Genomic DNA, 19733 nt, shown 5'->3' on the forward strand with positions numbered 1-19733 from the left:
ATTTCATTTCTGCTCGCGCTTCGCGTTCGTAGTAATTATGTATTTGCATACACATCTTTTTTAGGAAAACAAACATTGCCCAGAATGTTAAAATTTTATGAAAAATACATAAGGTTTCCAAAAAGAATTAGCTCGCGCTTCGCGCTCACATTATATAAATAAAGATTATGATATTATATATTTATGTTGATTTATTAGAATAAAGCTAAGAAGACTACCCCTTCACAGAAACCAAAAATCATCTTCGAGCGGCCGATCGGGGAAAATATGGCTGAAAAATGATCTCGCCCCCCCCCCCCCTTTTGGCGAAGGATGTGTTGTGTTCAACAAGTCTATTACTATAACACTGTAGTCACAAACACTATACACACATGACTGCTCTCTCTGCTGGTCAAAGAACAAGTGATTTATTCATACATATGAAACATGTGGTACCACGCGCAGGGTCCAGGGTATTATATAACTCTCTACACGGTGGTGAGGGGTAACCATGGGAACAAATGAGATAGGGTATGGAATGGAATGTGCTGACCCAGGGAAAAGTCTGCTACTGGAAAATGATGACATGGAATGATTATATGGCAATGCATGCATGGAGGCCTATACAAACACAATAGGCTGGATCCGCCCCTGGAATACCTAACAGGCAATGCGGCGCGAGCGAAATTTGATATAGTGACATGAAAGATTCTTTTTATTTCCACGTCTTCCCCTCATCTTATTTTTTTCACTCGTCTTCCTCCTCTTCTTTTTTTTCTCCTCTATTTTCCCTCTTTTTTAATTTCTTTCTTTCCCCCCTTTTCATGTTGTTTGCTCCGCCAATAGGGGGGGGGGGGGGGGGGGCTCGGCCCCTCTACCCATGGATCCGCCTATGCATATGGATAACAGTGGACATCGTTCTGTCGTTTCAATAGTTTATTTTCAATTGGTCTAATGTCAACTCGCGTATTCGTCTGCTATCATTTGGTCTACCATCAGTTCGTCCATTATCCACATGGTCTAACTGCCATTTCGTCTAATAACCAAGGTGGTCCAATTAATTGTTATTTATTCCATATGCCATTTGGTCTAATTGAACTAAGTGTTAATTGGGCAAAATTAAGGAAAATAAGATTGATATTAGACCAACTACTGTAGTTATGAGACGAAATGGTCATAGACGCAAACTGATGATAAGACGAAGTGATGATCGACTGGACCAAATGGTTATTGGACCATGGTTGTTAGGGGAAAAGATTCACGACGAAATTGGCGACACAATTCACGACGTCGTGAATAATTCGCGACGAAATTCACGATGTCGCGAATTTCGTCGTGAATTTCGTCGTGAATTTCGTCGTCAATATTCAAATTGGCGACGAAATTGGCGACTTCGTGAATTTCGTCGTGAATATTCAAATTGACGACAAAATTCACGACGAAATTGGCGACGTCGTGAATTTCGTCGTGAATATTCGCGATTTGGTCTATATGCGATGTCCCTTCAGGGCCACCATATAGAATTGGGAGGTCTATAGACTGAGCAAACATTCCATTTCATCTTCTTCTTTAGAGTTATTTCACATATGACCATCTCGATATCAGGTGATTCAAGATCCAGTAGGCGTTGTGGTAGGAGATGTGATCGAACAGAAATAAGAACGCCTCCACCTCTTGTGTTTGTTCTATCATTACGGAAAATACAATAATTATCAGGTAGCCCTAACTCACAAGAATTAAAGTCATCGTCTAACCAAGTTTCACAAATTGAAATTACATCAACCGGATTAACCTGTAAGTAGGATTGCAAAGAGACAGTTTTATTCTTAATACTTCTAACATTGATTGCATAAAGGTTTTGATGTCACACTTATTTCATATTTTTTTATTTATTAAGTTTCACAATTCATCTTGTTAATTCATTGGTTTAGACTTAATGGATGTAGTTTGTAGATTTTTATAGGTGTTTTTCATAAATGTACTTTGTCATCAATTACTTATGTTACGACCCCATTGGAAATAAGCCATTACGGCTTTCATAAACTATCCTGTCAAGGTATTTTTGTATACTTCACATTATTCTTGTACTTGCTATATTTTACCTGACAAATAAAATCAATAAATTAAGCAGTATTGAAAATAATAATAATAATAATAGACATCATCATCATAACAAGAAGTATTTTGAAGAAAAAGAAGACGAAAAGTAAAAATACCAATAATAATATAATAATTGAAAACATGGATATTTTAAAGGAAAAGAGGTACTCCAGGATGACAATTTTATGGTTTGAAGAAATAAAGAAAAAGCAGACAAACAAAAAAAACACTGAAAATTTGATCAAAATCGGACTAGAAATAACAACGTTATAGCATTTTTACGCTTTGCATTATTCCGGTGAAAGGGTGCTAGTGATGTCTTCACGAATATTTTATTCTTTTGTATTTCAATATAGGAAAACGTACTTTCATCATACACGAACTAATACAAAGATGAATGGACAGCTAGATAACTTATTTCAACATAAAGAGACATATCATATAGACATTCAAAATAGGATAATCATGATATCATATAGCCTTATAGGGATAGTGGGTATGTGACATCATCAGCCAACCTGGTTAATGCATATTCATGAAGATGCGCAAAACACACAAAATATCACTTTCATTTATTTTGTTATTGCAATTTTCAGCATTTTGTTGTAAATTTGTTTATTTGTTTAACATAATTTAGTCTTAGTCTTAGAAAATAGACAATGGGATTGCAGAAATGACAACATGGCATGTGATTAGAAAGATATTGCAACACATGAAATGAATAGTCTTAGAACCCCAGAAGTTGAACAGAAAAATTCTCTTAACATTTGGGGTTCAAAAACCATATTTTGTCTTCTTCCACCGCCGTAATGATGGGCGGTGGTCCCGGGGGGGCCACTTACATTGACGAGTGGATACCATGCGCGACCAAAAAAACACGTAATAAGGATGTCCTTTTCACGATAGGGCACGTTACGTACGTAACGTGATAAGGGTGTCAAAAACACAAAAATAATGAAAAAAGGGTGTCTATTTCGCTAGGAAAATTACGTGTTTAGGGTCAAATTTGCGGGAATGATAAACAAAATCAAAATGTTTTATAAAGGATGTCCATTTTGCCCCAACACTTCGTGTTTAGAGTCCGATTTGCGCGAGGTGAGTGGGGTCGAACTAAACCAAATAAGGTAAAGCCGACGACCGAAGGATCCGTAAAAATAAAACCTTCCTGTACTTGTTTAGGGGTTCATTTCAGGGAATATTTGCCAAGAGTATCGTTTTGTTTCCAATACTTGTTAAGGGTAGGGTTTCACACGCCAATACTTGTTAAGGGGTGCATTTTCAGAATATGGAAATTACGTGTTTAGGGTGCTTTTCGAGACCTCATGGTCGCGCATGGTATCCACTCGTGAATGGAAGTGGCCCCCCCGGGGCGGTGGTATTGCCGAGAGGCGAACCCACGATTTCCTTTTGTTCGTTTGGGGTAGCGGCGCATACCTCAGGTCTGTCTCTGTGTCTAGCCGGATGTCTGCGTACCGAGCGACATACGCCTCCTCCCCCGACACGACTTCTATTCGTCCGAAGTGTGTCTGGTGCTCATTATTTCGTCCTACTTCTACCAGGCACACTACGGAAGAATCTGTGGTTGTATTCACCACCTCCTTTGATGACGTGGTGACGATTTTTGTTTGTGTTTGTGGAGCGGATGAGTCGGTTAGCTGAGGCATTTCACCTGTCATTTCGCAAATCTTCACGAATTCTGAAATCTGACAAAAGAGTTTTGAGTGAAAGGGCATACACAAAGTGCACAAATTTAATTATTATACAAACTCATGCCTCAGATGTATTTGAATGATTAGGCCTAACACTTCAATAATAAAATCATCGGCTGGCAGAAATACATTTCGGCATCACTGTGTCTATATAACGCAAAATATTGAACTTGCTTGCACACTTATATTCATTTCAGATAATAGAAATCTCAAAATTGATTTAATAAAGTAATCACACCATTTGCAATTAATATTAGGAGCTAAACACAAATACATGAGAGTTAGAGAGTATCCTTTCTTTTTTATTCTTTTCGGGCATTTTTCGCAAGAAGTAGTGAACAAGGTGAAGGACTTCTTCGGACTATCGAACCATTAAAAATGAATAAAATATTTACACAAGCGCTCTCCTTTCATTACGAATACACTCGCTTTTCAATGCATTTTTTGGTAAATGAGCGACTGAGTATAAAGAACCATAATTCCAAGTACAAATAATACTTTCCCCTTTCCATCCCTTCATGATTAATATTCAACATTACTAAATGGATCTGAAAAGATTCATATGGGGGGAGACTGTTTTCTCACGGTCGAGAGATAATAAATAAATCAAACGCATGATTTTCAATATTATATTAAAATATGAAATAGGAAATATTTCCCATACATTACATCTTATTATTCTTATTATTTCCCAATGTTTATTTAACAGATCAAATGAGTGAAAATGAAGTCTTATTCTTACGCGATAGTTCTCTACTGCATTTGCTTCTGGTGTTTTGCGATTTCTGATCCCTTGAGAAATGTTTCCCAACATCCTCTCGTAAGGGTACATCCACCATCCCACTGTAGGACCAAGTTGTCTAAGGGCATCGGGAAAGTGATGCATCAGATGGAAACAAATCGTCTGGTGAATAAAGAACAGAAAATGCCAACGTGTAAACCTTCAACATATTCTAAAGGGAAAGGTTTAACTGTTTTTCTTGGGCGAACTTGGTGCAATGTGGGATACCATCATGGTCATGCTAGCATAAAAGTGATCATGGACACATTCGCATTTTTAAAAGTATGTAGGCTCATATCATATTGATTTTGTTTTAATTCATATCTACACGTCCTTTTGAAACATAACAAGTAAAATAAAATATAGATGCTCCCATGCAAAATTATCGTAACAGGCAGACAGATGCTGCTGAAACCTTCTTTAAAATGGATGCACATGGAGTAATGCAAAAAAATAAAAAGAAGCCCGATCCTCTGATCCTGACAGAATCTTCTTCACACGTAAAACCAATCAAGAATACTAAAGAAAATCCAACAGAGGAGGGAAAATAGCTGAATTGAATAACATCTTATTTGCAAACTGCAAAGTAATGACGGTATATTAAGAATAAAATTGTCGGATTTGTTTTGGATGTGTTAGATATTAGAAGGGCACTCCATGTTGAAAATAATTATAAACAAGTCAAATTAAGGGAGGCAAATGTTAAAACTTTCATCAAATGGGATAAATGATAACGAAGTTATTGAATTAAAAACATGAACAATATTTTGTCCCACAGTTATTTGCACGTCGACGTGTCGTCATCAATATTAATCGAGGTGGGCTGATGAGGCCATGTTCGTACTATCTTCTTTCTTAAATGAAATTTTAATCATTTCATATTTTCTTATAAATAAGTGTGATACGTCTCCATTATAATGAAATGTAAATCCAATATTTTTAATTCTTGGATGACAAAATTTGAATAAACCCGATTTCGTGTAATAAATTACTTAACCAAATTGAAAAAAAAATACAAATATAACAAGAGGGGATATGACACCATCAGTTTGTTCATTGAATATTAAGCAACACATACCTAGAACCAGGCGCGGTTATAGGAGGGGGTTTGGGGACTGTAGCCCTCCCAGAAAAAAACTAGACCATAAAAATATCTATCCTGGCCCTTTATGCATATAATCAAAATATATATTATCATAATAATCACAATTATAAAAATATTTATTTGATTCATCTGAGAATATAAATATTCCGAAAATTAATGTTGCCAAATTGATCGTGGGCCCGGCAGCCCCCGTTCCATGCCAGATCGACGAGCGGTCGTGGAGCGGTATATAGGGAGAGAGGGTCGAATTTCGCTCACAATATTGGGGAAAAAATCGAGAAAAAAAAAACAATCGAAATCGAAAATGGTGAACGGTAGCGAGCGGTGATGATTTTTTTCTCTCCGCTCCACGATCGCTCCAACGACGCTCGGGCGGTGTGACCAGGCCTTTAAATACGTGTGTATAGTCTGACGCAGCCGGGATTTGAACTCCCGACCTTCCGGTTGTGAGACTGACACTCTATCAACAGAGCCAACACCCAGATCTAGGAACATCGATTTAAAATTTTGCAGTATCATGTTTACCCCCCGGGGAATTGTTTAATAAATGTCGTATGCCTTGCTATTTTTTATCATGAGAAGTACCTGATTCCAAATTAACTCCCGGTGAACAAAAGTCACCTGTAATTTAGGGAACGTCACAATAGTAGAATCACTCACTGAAACACAAGGCAAATGACTTCTGGTTCAGAACACGCCACGTCCTTGTTGTAAAGGGTTAGCATGGTTAGGGGGTGGCTTAAAGAACTCAGTAAGAAAATTAACTATATTCACTCACTTTTCAGAGTTTGCAACATAATGCTGCATCAGATCTTACTATATTCCAAAACAAACCGATCCCTCCCCGCCAAAATATCATTGAAATTCATTATATCGCATTATGTAAAGGGGCAAATCAACCCCAATAGAATAAAATGATTCGAATAAATAGAGAACAAAATCAAACAATTTACTATAACAATGAACATTCAATACAAAAAAGAAAATCAGGAGCAAAAAAGAAAGTTATGACATAATTAAGTTTCGATTAATTTCACAAGAGTTATGCACATTCTGGTCAGTACGCAAATGAGGATGTACCGCCATTCCATGGTTCTTTTTTTAAATATTTTTTTTACATAATCTATCAAATATATTATTTTCCCATCGTTATATTGTGAACAAACTTCCACAAAACGTTGCAATATCTGCGTTGCAATTAACATTGAAATTATTTTTTTACATCATTTACCTGCAGGCCTCGGGGGAAATCTCTTTCCACTCTTGCAAGTACTTCTTGTAGTTTAGTGTCCATTGCATCTATGGTTTCGTCGTCACATTTACCGGAACACAAGTCACGAATGCTGTCGCATAGTGCAAATAAAGTTTTGCGTTGACGTTCACCAAGCATTCCCCTCAAGGCGTACTTCAATATTCCCTCTGTAGCAAGCTTTGGTCATGTTGGTAAAAGATAGTAAATGAAGAGGCTTTAATAGGAGGAAATTATGATTTGTTAACGAATTTTCGGCATTACAATGGTAAAAGATGTTTTTTTTAAGTAAAAGGATGTAATTCATTAGAGAAACGCACGGAGATTCCAATATGGAAAACTGCAACATAAAGTTATTCTGAAAATTATTATCACAAAAATGCATATATGGCAATTTCTTTTTATATCATTAATGACGATGGATTTCATAAAGTGGTTATCCTCACCTTTCTATAGTCTGCACTCCTCATATAAACATAAGAGGAGAAGAATGGTTTGGGGTTGAAGACAAGGTGCTTAGGAGTTCTTATGTTGAGAATGCGGGTGTCTGCAACACGACGCTCTTCCTTCGTAAGGTGCACGACAGGAACTTCCTTACTAATTTTTCTTCTTTTTCCCTCGGCCTTTATCATCTTCGCAGACTGGTGCTCCGTGAGCAGAGATATTACCTTCTTTACAACTACCTTTCATTTGAAAATTAAAAAAAAGATATCTTCACAATTGGTAACGCTAAAATATTGGAATGCATTGATCAATCAATTATTAACTATCCGTGAGTAATTAGAAAAAAATAATTATTATACAAATGATAAAAGAGAGCTCAAAATGTAAAAATGGTAAGGTAACTGGGTAGATTCCGCTTTCGACAGTTTTGACGAATGAATATAATTATACCTTGCAATTGCGCTGCAAAAACCAACATGTGGTTTAACTAAATAAATAAAAAAAAATGTTAGTGATTGAGAGCAATAATCATGTTTATTAAAGCAAACCCATGCATAGGACAAATCAATTAAAATAAAGGGGAAAAACAAGACATAGATAATCACAAAATTAAATTTTCATCAAAATTTGGTGGAACATGAGAGTGTTAGGAGAGTTTAAAAAGACACATTTCTTTAAATGTCAGGTTTTGGGATTCAACTGCTGTTTATCTCGAGCTCATTATGTCTCGTGAGAAAATACATTGCTCATAACATTATTCAGGGGGTCACAAAGACTCGGGCTGCATTTAGAAAATGCAACAAGAAAATAAGATCATTGAAAAATAAATGAAATGAAAGCAAAACCAGAAGCGAGTTGTCCTGTCCACCACGTTTGTCATTTTGAAGCAATGGTGCCGATTAGTAGATGGCCAAAGAAACTCAATGGAAAATTGTGAAAATTTTACAATTTTTTTCGTTTTCAATATATATATAGGCATGGCGGCTTGTCACCTTCACCCGACAAAGGAAATTATAATTGGTATGGTGTCGAAAATCTGACGGTCAATCGGATCGGGGTCGCCCTAGCCACTATCCCGTCTCTGTGGTCTAGTGGTTAAGGCACCGGCGTTCAAAGCTGGGGCCCGGGTTCGATTCCCGGCAGAGCCATTTTTTTTAGCATTATTATTCATTTTAATCACAATTGAATTAAGTAGGTGCATGTCAACAAATATTTCTGCTGCAATAGAAAACTTTTTCATTAAGAATTAAGTAGGTGTCAACACATATTTCTGCTGCAATAGAAAACTGTTTCATTAAGAATTAAGTAGGTGTCAACACATAGTTCTGCTGCAATAGAAAACCTTTAGTTTTATCTCCGGAACGTGACAAGAACAATATGGAAAAAATGTGTTGACCTTTCACAAATATTTCCTCGCGATAATAGTACAAATTTCTTCTTTTACATACCTTCTTGGTCACACTGCCAACACGCATGTTTTTTTGGAATTTCCTCCGACGGCTTTTGTGACTTTTGCTCTTCCTGGGGTATCGTAGATTCCTACCATTAACCTCCCTTTCAGAGTAGTTGCCGGGGTGGTTGCTTCTTTGTCATCGATGAGGATGCCCTCATCGAGGACTTTCAGCTCTTCTACGAGTGGGTGAAGATAAGGATTTATATCATTGGGAGCTGCTTTGCCTGGAGTAAAACAAAGTCATATAAACATGATGAACTTAGATTTATCAGAATCGGTGGTGTAGCAAATTGTCAAGAGAATATGATTTACAATACATTTAATTAGTGATAGGGCTACATAATCAAGTATAGATAGAGTGCAGACTATGAAAAATCAATATTTACATTACACGATTACATTCCGCGTGTTGGGCACAAATGAGACCAAAAAAAAAGACAAAGAGGTAATGCATTGTAGTTCCAACAAACGTGACTAAGTTATTTCAAAGTATACTCTAAATTTTCGATGCAGACCTCACGCCTTCGTCAGGGATATAAAGCTCACGCCTCACAGTTTGAGCTTTGTATACTTGGAAATAAACTTTGTTAGAACTGCTATTCATTATCTCTTTGTCTCTTTTTGTATGATGTATAACTCCAAAATTTCTTTATCGCTCTATGACTTGTTCAGGTTTTTTTTTCTCGAGTTGATCACAACTATTATGTTTGCCTATAGGGGGTCTGCATCATACAAGCTGTGCTTTCGAGGTCGCCCCTCCATAATTTTTACCATCAAAGGTCAGGTCCCACTAACCAAGGCACGCAAAACGTATTCATAAAGGACACAGCAAACGAGCAAAATTTCCAACCGTTTTCATCCACTACAGAAATGGACAGAACTAGCTAAAGGTCCTGGCCCACTGCGCTTACGGATGCAAAGCGGATGTAAAACGGGGAAAAAATATTGCCATCCGTTGGGAAACGCTATGCATCCGTTGTGTACTTATTGCATACCTGCTTCATACGCTCTATCCATCATGCACTATTATTTCAACAGCGCAAAAAGATTTGGGCTGCATAAAACTTTCAGAACGTATGAACTTTCCGCCGTGTACTATCTAAATCCGCAACATATGCGAACAACAAACGTTCCATGTCCGTTATCATCCGTTATACGTCCGCTGTACCCGCTCTGCATCCTCGCGAAAGGTAATAAACGTATTGGACAAAGTGGATATTGGACCAATTGAAAAAAATACAATTAGATTAAATGATAATAAAGAAAACGGCTATTAGACCAACTGGCTATTAGACGAAATGGTTATTGGACTATGTTGATAGTTGACTAACTAATGGTAGACGAAATGACGTCAGACCATGCGATAGTGGGGGAAAAGGCAGTAGACGAAATGGCAATAAACCGATAAATATCCATAAAAAGAGTAATCCTGATTTCCAAATAATTTCATTCTCTTTCAGTCGTGTCTCAAAATACTTAGTGAAAGCATAATTCATATCTTATCTTTTCTCTATTGATTCTAATCAACAATTTCCTGGGGTTGACTTTACCTAAAAATATCAGCTTGTTTTAATATATCTAAATGGGTCTTTGCCGCTTTACCATGTTAATTGTTCAAACACTATGTATATAGATTACCTGGTATGATGGTTGAAAGGAATAGGAATCCAAACTTATTGCGAAGTTCAGCTGGTAGGTTCAGAATAGAAAGTAATACTGGTGTCATGGAGTATGTGTTCTGTCAAAATAGAATTTAAAGGAAATCTCATAAACAAAATAGAATTGACAAAATCATTTTGGTTTATAAACTGGCAAGCATCAATAAATTATTGCTGAAAATTAATGGGAATAGGTTCAGATAATGCATATTTCAATACGTAAACTACTTCTCTCTTTGCTCTTGTATTACACAAATTATGTCTTGCATATATTGGCATATGTCACCTACTATTTGGGGCCAATTACTCTTTAAAAAAATGGGTAGCATTTTAACCATCACGAGAGCAATTATATGTTTCCAAACAATTTGAGGCAGTATTTTACCCAATGCTTGGTAAGTAATTAAAGTTAGAAAAGGAGCAGCAAATCTTTTAGAATGGGGAAACAATTTCATCACACTGGATAAATAAAAATGCCAAAAAGAAATGCCGAATATTTGTTGGACACATAATTATCCTCTCGGGGTTGAAAAGTGTGTTTGACCCAACAACGTTGAGCTGTGACATTTTAAGCAATTTAGTAATTATGAAGAGGATCGGCCCAATTTTCTATTTAAAAAAATAGTGCGAGTGCAAATTGCTAGCCAAAATTGTCGATAATATGTCATGAGTAAGGGATTACAAAAAAGAAACTACTGTTTAGTAGGTGGTTAGAATTGATATATGTATACATAACACATCAATAAAATGTGAGAGCTGATAGTTTTGATAATCATACTTGAAAAGGGACATTTTGAGAACTTTATACACGAAGAGATTATTTGACAAACAAAGTCTTATGTTTCCTCGTCTTCTCTCCTCTTTTTTCCCTTCTTTTCATTTTTTTTCTTTCCCCTTTCTTGTGCACTCATTTTATAGTGGGGGATACACGTCCTCCTGCCCCTGGGATTTCCATCCATGACCAGACATATAAACTTAACAATAAAAGCGCTTTTTAATTAAGAAGGAGCTTGGAGAACGAGTTGTTGTTTTTTCAGCGATGTAGGGCAAAAGCGGGAAATCCTTAACAATTAATTAAAATTAAATTACCGCGAAGCACGAGCTGAAAAAGGGGGATATTTCGATCTGAAAAATCCAAACAGTTTAAACACGTTTTTGAAAAACCAAATATGTATCTCAATATGCAATTATTGCAAGTGCGAAACTAACTTTTTTGAATTGCAGACCCCTTTTTCGGGATACATCTATATCTATTAAATGAATCTTTAAATGAAAATGATTATATTCAAATTTATTCACATACATCTATATATTTCAGCGCAGATCATGCCATTTGAGATGGGCAAATTACATGCTGGGCATTATATGGTCCTATCCCGTCTATACTCAAGGCAAATCCTAGCTGAAAACCATCACTATCATCTCCCGGCAGTAGGGTATCCCAAATTTGAGACTGCGTTATATCGGTCACCATAATGTTTGCTGCGCCAGCATGATCAGGGATGGGTGTACTTAAAAGATCTCTTAGTTTGGGCACCAGACTCCACCTTTGGAGCCTTGGTATCAGGGGCAAGTATTGGAACTTTTTGACTGGTGTTCCATCACTGTTGTATCTGCAAGTACCACATGTTGGGCAGTTTTCGACATTCGAAAGCTCGCCAGTGAAAATATCGTGGTCGTTGGGACAGACATGAAACTCTTGAACAGGAGTAAGCTGACTCTTGATCATCGTGTGCGCAGCTCGGTAAGACTCGGGAACTAGATTTCCTGCTGGGAAAAGTTCCTTGAGAACTTGAAGAAACGAGGTAATTGCTGCTTGACTCACCTATATGTATGATAAAAGAAAAACGTTTAACAAAATAAAGATCAGGGCTTATACAATAATGAACATGTTTTCAAAATTATCTTGAAAATGTTTTACTCTTTTTATATCTAAAAGTTATATCTGTCGCCTTCCATCTGCAGTCAATTAAATTTTCTTACTTTCTCATCGTTTTTGTTTGAATGATTAACAAATGCTGTAATTATTATATCTATCTCAATTAATGACCATTAAGTGAAACCCTTTATACAATTAAATGATACTAAATAAAGGAAGAAATATTTCATGGTAGGCGTAGCTTAAATCAAGGTTCCCCAGAGCTATCTACCCTTTGGAAAAATTGGTGATGCCGAAAAAGTGTCTCTGCCGGGAATCGAACCCGGGCCCCCAGCTTTGATTGATTGATTGATTTTATTCGTCAAGAATATCACAGGAGATTACAATAAAATTGAAGAATACCTTGACAGGATAGCAAATGAAAGCCGAAAGGCTTATTTCCAATGGGGTCCTATAGTTAGTATAAAACATTATCATATTGTAACAAAAAGTATAAACTACGACAAGTACTGGAATATGGTTTTAAAACAATAATAATGAAATACATACATACATATCCATCAGTCAAATAATATGCAAACATCTGAAGCAAACAACAATCCTCCTAATATATGAAACAAGATTATATTTCAACATACCCTACATTATCTACAATACTAGAAACCAACTGTACAAAATGTTTGATTTTTACTGGTTATATTGCTCTCGGGTAGCTTCCAGTTTTAGGTGCTTCTTTAATGCACTCTTAAATTGAGAAAATATTTTAACTGCTTTTACTTGATTGGGAAGAGCATTCCAAGATTGGATGCCATTAAAATAAAAAGTGTTCCCTATATGTCCTTCACGTTTTGGTAATACAAAATTAAAATTACTATTTCGAGTACCGTACCTATGGATATTTGATACACGGGTGAAATTATTTGCTATATAATGATCTAATGTATCCGAATAGAATATTTTATGCACGTGGTGTAATACTAATTGTTGTGATCTGTGATCTACATGAAGTAATCCTGCATTTTCAAGTTCTTTACATCCGACATGTGCTCTTGGTCCTAAAACATTTATGTATCTCACAATTTTATTTTGAATTATTCTTAGCTTTTTCTTATCCGTATTAAACACCCAGACTACCGAACCAAGCCGCATTAGCATAGTCGAATAGACATTGTATTAAAGCAAAGCATAAAATACGTCTAGACTTCATATTCAAACAGGTTTGATATCTATACAAAAATTTCAAGCGTGAATTTGCCTTTTTGACGATTGAGTCTACCAAACCCGTCCATGATAGGTTACTTGTTAAATTAATTCCCAAATATTTCACTGAATCTTTTCTGTCAATTACCTGATTATTATATGAAACCTTGAAATCGTGTGTATATCTTAACTTTCGTTTCGAACAAAATAAAATGCTTTCTGTTTTCCCAACGTGTAAACTAGGCTTGTTGTCAGACATCCATTCAATGCAATTTGCCAGATCTGCACTAAGTTTTTTATCAATTATCTTGGGATTTGTATCTGAATATAGCAGGACACTATCATCAGCATATCAAATTAATTTAGATTCGTTAATACAAGTACACATACAGTATCATTGATGTAAGACATAAAAAGAATGGGGCCTAAAATTCTTCCTTGAGGGACTCCGCATTTAATAGGCAGTGAATCAGAAAGAACCGTCTGCATGGTAACTACTTGATGACGGTTAGATAAATATGATCTAAACCATGTCACACAAGCAGAGTCTAAACCCATCACTTCTAATTTCTTTAAAAGTATTTTATGATTTACAGTATCAAAGGCTTTTTGTAAGTCTAGGAGAACCATTCCAACCATGCGCCCATGTGAAATTTCGTTCCTGATAAAATCTGTTAAATGTATTAAACAAGTTTCAGTGGAATATCCGTTACGAAAGCCGGACTGAAATTTATATATTAGCTTGGTTTCTTGAAAGTATTTCTCCACTTGAGCATGAACAGATTTTTCCAAGATTTTTGACACTACACTTAATACACTTATAGGCCTATAATTACTAACGTCAGTTTTATCTTTCTTTTTATGTAGCGGGGTAACTTTTGCAAATTTCATATCATCAGGAAAGGTAGAAGACATAAGAAATAAATTGATAACATAATTCAAAGGTTTGTACAAATTTCTTGCCCATCTTTTAAAAATCTTGCAGGTATCATATCTAGACCAGTACTTTTTGATATTTTCAACTTATTTAGTTCACCTAAAACAAATTTTTCTGTAACAGGGGAAAAATGAAAACTACCTTTTGAAATACCCTTTTCTTCATAAAACTTTTGAAATTGGTCACTTTCTGCATGACATTTGTTTGTATTTACTGGTAATTTACAAACTAGCTTGTCGGCCACAGTCGTAAAGTAACGATTAAACCCATTTGCAATTTTAGCCTTATCATGACTTAATTCACCTTGTACATTGACATGATTGATAACCGTTTTTTGATCAGATTTCCCTTTACTTTTTAGACCTAAACCTTTCAAATTCTTCCACAATTTTCTAGAGTCATGTTTGTTTTCTTCGATTTGTTCTTGAAAGTATTCGTTTTTGGCACTTTTTACTAAATTCCTTAAAACTTTATATTTTCTTTCAAGGTCTAAATTGCCAGTATTCCTTTTCATACTTTTATAAGCTACATTTCTCTCTTTGATTAAAACAATAATTTCATGGTTCATCCATTTTTCAGTTGATTGCTTAATTCTTACCTCTTTTAGAGGTGCGCTTATATCTATAATTGATAAAAATATAGATTTAAAATTTGCCCAAGCCATATTTACATCGTTACATTCAGTTACCTTGGACCAGTCTGATCGGGATAACTTTAAGTTGAAATCATCTACATTATAACCTTTTAATCTCCTGATGGATACAGTTCTGTGGTGCCCAAATACGGGCCTAACAATCTTTCTTGAACAATAAATTAATAAATGATCACTTATACCTAGGTCAATAACACCACTTTGACTAATATGCTCTACTTTACTACATAATATGTGATCTATCAGGGATGAAGATGTCTGAGTTGTACGTGTGGGCAGCTTTACAAGTTGGCTTAAACCACTTAGATTAATTATATTCTCATATTTCTGGGATAAAGGAGACTTTTTCGAAAGGCAAATATTCATGTCCCCTAAGACTATAATTTCCTCATCTTTTTAAATTTCTCTAAAGTGTCAGAGAGTGATTCAATGAATGTATTATCTTTAGGGGGTCTATAAAGAGCACCCAGTGTAATGGACTTTGTCCGAGGCAATAGAATATCGATCCACAATGATTCAATATTTCTTGAAGTCAAGTCTTCTCTTATATTAAATGCAATGTCGTTTCTTATGTAGAGACAAACACCACCACCTAGCCCACATTCACGATCTTTACGTAATATACAGTATCCATCTATACATACTTCTTCATCATTTACAGATGAGTTTAACCATGTTTCAGTGATGGCAATAATAGCTATTTTACGTTTAGAAAAAAGAAGCCGAAGTTCGGATATCTTATTCAATATTGATCTCACGTTTAAATCAATGAAATGCAACCCTTTTGTCTCAAACTTTCCTTCAAAGGACTTATACACTGTTGTTTTATCAGAAGGTGGGGTATTATTTACATGTTCAGTGGGAGGCAAAAGCGGTTCGGTATGACCAACATTTGTTTGAATGGGGTGCAAGAATAAGGAATCACAAAAAGGCCGTAAAGAGCATGTTAAACAAGTCCAACATATATTAGGGTTGTAATATAATCTTGTGTACTCCTGTTCACTTATGCCTTCACATTTGGAATGGTGCCACTTATTACAAGTAGAACACAGGAGGCCCGTTTGGTTTTTCTTTACAGGCTTTTGACATCTACATGGAAATTTATCATTTGGACCAGGATTTGTTTCCACATCCCCAGATAATAACAAAAGATAACAAAAATGGTTACTAGGTTGACATAATTCGGCTTGAAAGGTTGCTACAGAGTTATGATAGTACAAAATAGGCGAACGGAAATATTTTAAACGCTTTATCGCTGGAAGACTAACATACTGAGAAATTGTGTTGACATTATGAGAACATATTATAGAAATTAAAAAATAAAGTACCAATACATTCATCTCAGTGTAGTCCCACACCAACAAACAGTGTTTAACAAAAAGAAACAAAATACAAAGACAATTAAACATGGATAAAAAGAAACTCGATTAAAGATGTAAACTTAACTACGATGCTACAAACTACAATACTGCATAAAAGTTCCTATTCTTCAGTCATAGAGTCCCTCACTCAGTGTCGTCTACTTCAGCCTCGATCCTATGGCACCCCTTGCAGCCAGACTTCTCCCCTCCAGCTTTCATCTGTCCTCCCGTCTGTCCTGCTCATCTATAGATTCTCCTCCACGAGACTGGATACGGATCAGCTCCATGACGACGATGAGACAGCAGCAGATATACAGACAATTTCAATATTAAAAATGTCATGGATATAATGGGACAATACAAAGACTGTTCTGAAGAGAGACTAGAAGTGATTGATGTACAGAGCCCTGACCGGCTGACAGATAGTTGACAGGTGGCAGCAATAAAAGAGAGTTTGAGAAGGTAGCGCTCCAAAGAAATACAGAAGAGGAAAGTGACCTGAATGTGAAAGTGAATCACATTATACTCCCAGAAAGTACTATGGGTGGGACAACAGTGAGCACAGTGCTAGATGAATCACACTAAATATATCCAGACAAAATCAGGAAAATAATCAAAGTCCATTCACGATCATGTTACAAAAAGATCTCCAAAAGTCTCCAAGAGACCTGTATAAAAATATGTAGCACAATTACATGATGACCGAAGTATCAAACAAGTCCAAGGAAGAAAACTAGAAGAGCACACATGTGCTCCCCTTACAGTCACACCAACATGAACTTCCTCCTCTTACTACACAACCATAATTGAACGCCGGTGCCTTAACCACTAGACCACAGAGACGGGTTAGTGACTAGGGCGACCCCGATCCAATTGACCGTCAGATAGACAGATTTTCGACACCAAGTAGACATAGTAATAATTCATTTGTGAATTTCAACTGAAATTTCATTTCCAATTCCTGACTTTGAACATGATACCACTTTCTTTTTTTTTTTATAGCTATTTGAGCTATCTGACATAGGCCTAGCTAATTTGTAACAAAAAACTGCAGGAGTCACAATTTGATCTCGAAAGTTCCTCGAGACTTGAAAGTATTAAAATTCTAAGATCGGCGCAGCTCAAGAATTTCTCACTTCAGATATAGCCAAAATATTGAGGTAGGGGAATAATAGCTCCCCGTGGTAAGTACTTACCTGTGGAAAATCCGAATAAATTTTCATCACCATCGCAATCGCCTGCTTCAACGTGTGATCAGATCCATTGAAGATGTTACTTTCCAAAGATGGGCGATTGGGTACTTCTCCTTGATCATCATCGATTTTGCGTTTTAGTGAGGAATGTCGCCTTGCCGTTCTTTGGCTTACATATCTTTCTCTTTTACACTCTCGGCATAAGCAAATCACTCTTTCTTCATTTTCCATTACTGATAGTTTTGCTGAATGCAGGTCTCTTTTAATTTTATTTGTAATTTGTAATTAATTGTTTTGTTTAATCGCGTCTTGACAGTATGACCAACTCCTGTACTTGTGTCTGATCGGAGAGCGGGAGAGGTCCACCAGCTTGGTTGCTGTATGACTTTTGTCATTCCCGCATTCATCCATCTGACCAAACTCTAAATCTGTCAGTAGGTAGGGGCTGTAAATTCAAACAATTTAACAATCTTTCGATAATTTTGTATATCGATGACCCTGGCTAGTTAGGTGGCATATAATTTAAAACATTTCACTGGCATGTCTGAGAAGGGGCCGTTTCTAAAAGTAATATCAGAATTCCAAGGGGCAATTTCGCATCAATATTTCATCTATTGCTTTTAGTACAGGTTCAACTCAGCTGGCCTTTCCAGAACTAGTATCCCTATTTTGCATTTAATTTGTTCTCCGCTTTGCAATAATTTTTCATTTTCACCATTATTGTTTTTCTTCTTAATTATTCATTATAGTACTGGTTTGTTTGATGTTCTTTTTTTTTTATTATACTTCATTGATACTTTGATAATTCGTATTCTTCCATTCTGCTCATAATATGATTATGATTAATATATTTTTGGTTCGTCATATTTTCGAGCATTTTCTCACTTACAATATCAATCCATCTCCTGCTACTGATTTATTTTTAATCGAAATATTTCATGATGTATGAAGGCGCAATACAAAAGCTCATATTGATAAATATAATCGTTATTCTTGTTGCTGTTATTGATAGTGTTATCACTATTAATATTATCATCATCATTGTTGTTATCATAATCATCATTATTAATTTCATTATCATTATTGTTGTTATCATAATCATAATTACTATCATTCAAGAAAGTAACACAGTTGAGATAATTGAAAAGGCTCAACAAATTGAGGGCCGATATTAGATTTAAATCCGGGTTTTTGATAGAAACAGAAATAGTCAGTTATAGGTGTCACAAGCTCTTGTCAAAGGCAAAAATTCCATTTCATTTGATAGTCATCCGTTCAAAATAATGGAGCAAGCTTTTCTGTTGTGCTAGGGTAGACGCGAAATGGCAATATTTTTTTCACAAATCGAAGAAGACCCTCTTAAAAAGATTTTTGAAAAGGGCAGATATGATGGGGTATATGATTCATTTTTCGTGGATAAACAAATTCATCTAGTGGTCTCTTGGTACAATCAGAGCTTTAAAGCGGTACTCCGTGCCGAATGTAGTATGATTTGAATGCAGACCAGATATGATAAATCAGAACATCAAAACAAACAAAAAGTCCTCAAAATTTGATGAATGCTAACGAATTTTACATCCCACTTTCTCTTTCTTATGTTCATAGAATAACTAACCATGATTTTTTTAATTTGCATTCCTCGGGTAAATTAAGGTTAAATAACATTGATAATCTTACTCATTAAATCGGCAGTTACTAGTAACCTATCTTTTAAATTCAGAAGGAGAAATTCAGTAATTAAATAGTATAAATATATATATGACATCATTGGGTTGCTCATTGCATATTGATAAGGTCACGCATAGAGCTGTTTTTCCAAATAGTATTCATTTGATGTCGATGAAATATTTTTTTTTTGGCTTGCCTGATTTCTCTCTGTCTATTCAAATCATATCATTTCCGGCCGGGAGTACAGAAAGAGAGTTTAAACAGGTATAAAACATTTCATCAAACTTGGATGCCACAAAGGATTTTCATAATATTGAAACAGTGGATATATATATATATATATACATATATATATATATAATATA

At 35.7% G+C, this 19733-nt stretch overlaps 1 protein-coding gene across 1 annotated transcript; it reads right to left on the reverse strand.

Annotated features, from left to right (window-relative positions):
• Positions 1-1483: 1483 nt before the first annotated feature.
• LOC129283892 (uncharacterized) lies at positions 1484-17931 on the reverse strand. The gene is made up of 8 exons (XM_064104389.1): positions 17704-17931; positions 11991-12303; positions 8878-9044; positions 7370-7606; positions 6906-7103; positions 4531-4692; positions 3478-3782; positions 1484-1664 (listed from the first exon to the last, which is right to left on the reverse strand). Exons 1-8 carry the CDS (start codon positions 17929-17931, stop codon positions 1484-1486), a joined length of 1791 nt encoding a protein of 596 aa, XP_063960459.1.
• Positions 17932-19733: the final 1802 nt, after the last annotated feature.

Source organism: Lytechinus pictus, chromosome 9 (assembly GCF_037042905.1).
Source record: "Lytechinus pictus isolate F3 Inbred chromosome 9, Lp3.0, whole genome shotgun sequence".
In the NCBI taxonomy this organism is placed as follows: domain Eukaryota; kingdom Metazoa; phylum Echinodermata; class Echinoidea; order Temnopleuroida; family Toxopneustidae; genus Lytechinus; species Lytechinus pictus.

Bases quoted from the DNA above. Each gene is read 5' to 3' on its own strand.
- LOC129283892 (XM_064104389.1), bottom strand. From the start codon at position 17,931: ATGGAAAATGAAGAAAGAGTGATTTGCTTATGCCGAGAGTGTAAAAGA. The intron at 9,045-11,990 runs GTACACCCATCC...GTTTTACTCCAG, and splicing joins CAAACTAAGAGATCTTTTAA to GCAAAGCAGCTCCCAATGAT. The intron at 1,665-3,477 runs GTGGGTTCGCCT...CCGTAATGATAG, and splicing joins CAAACGAACAAAAGGAAATC to AACAAACACAAGAGGTGGAG.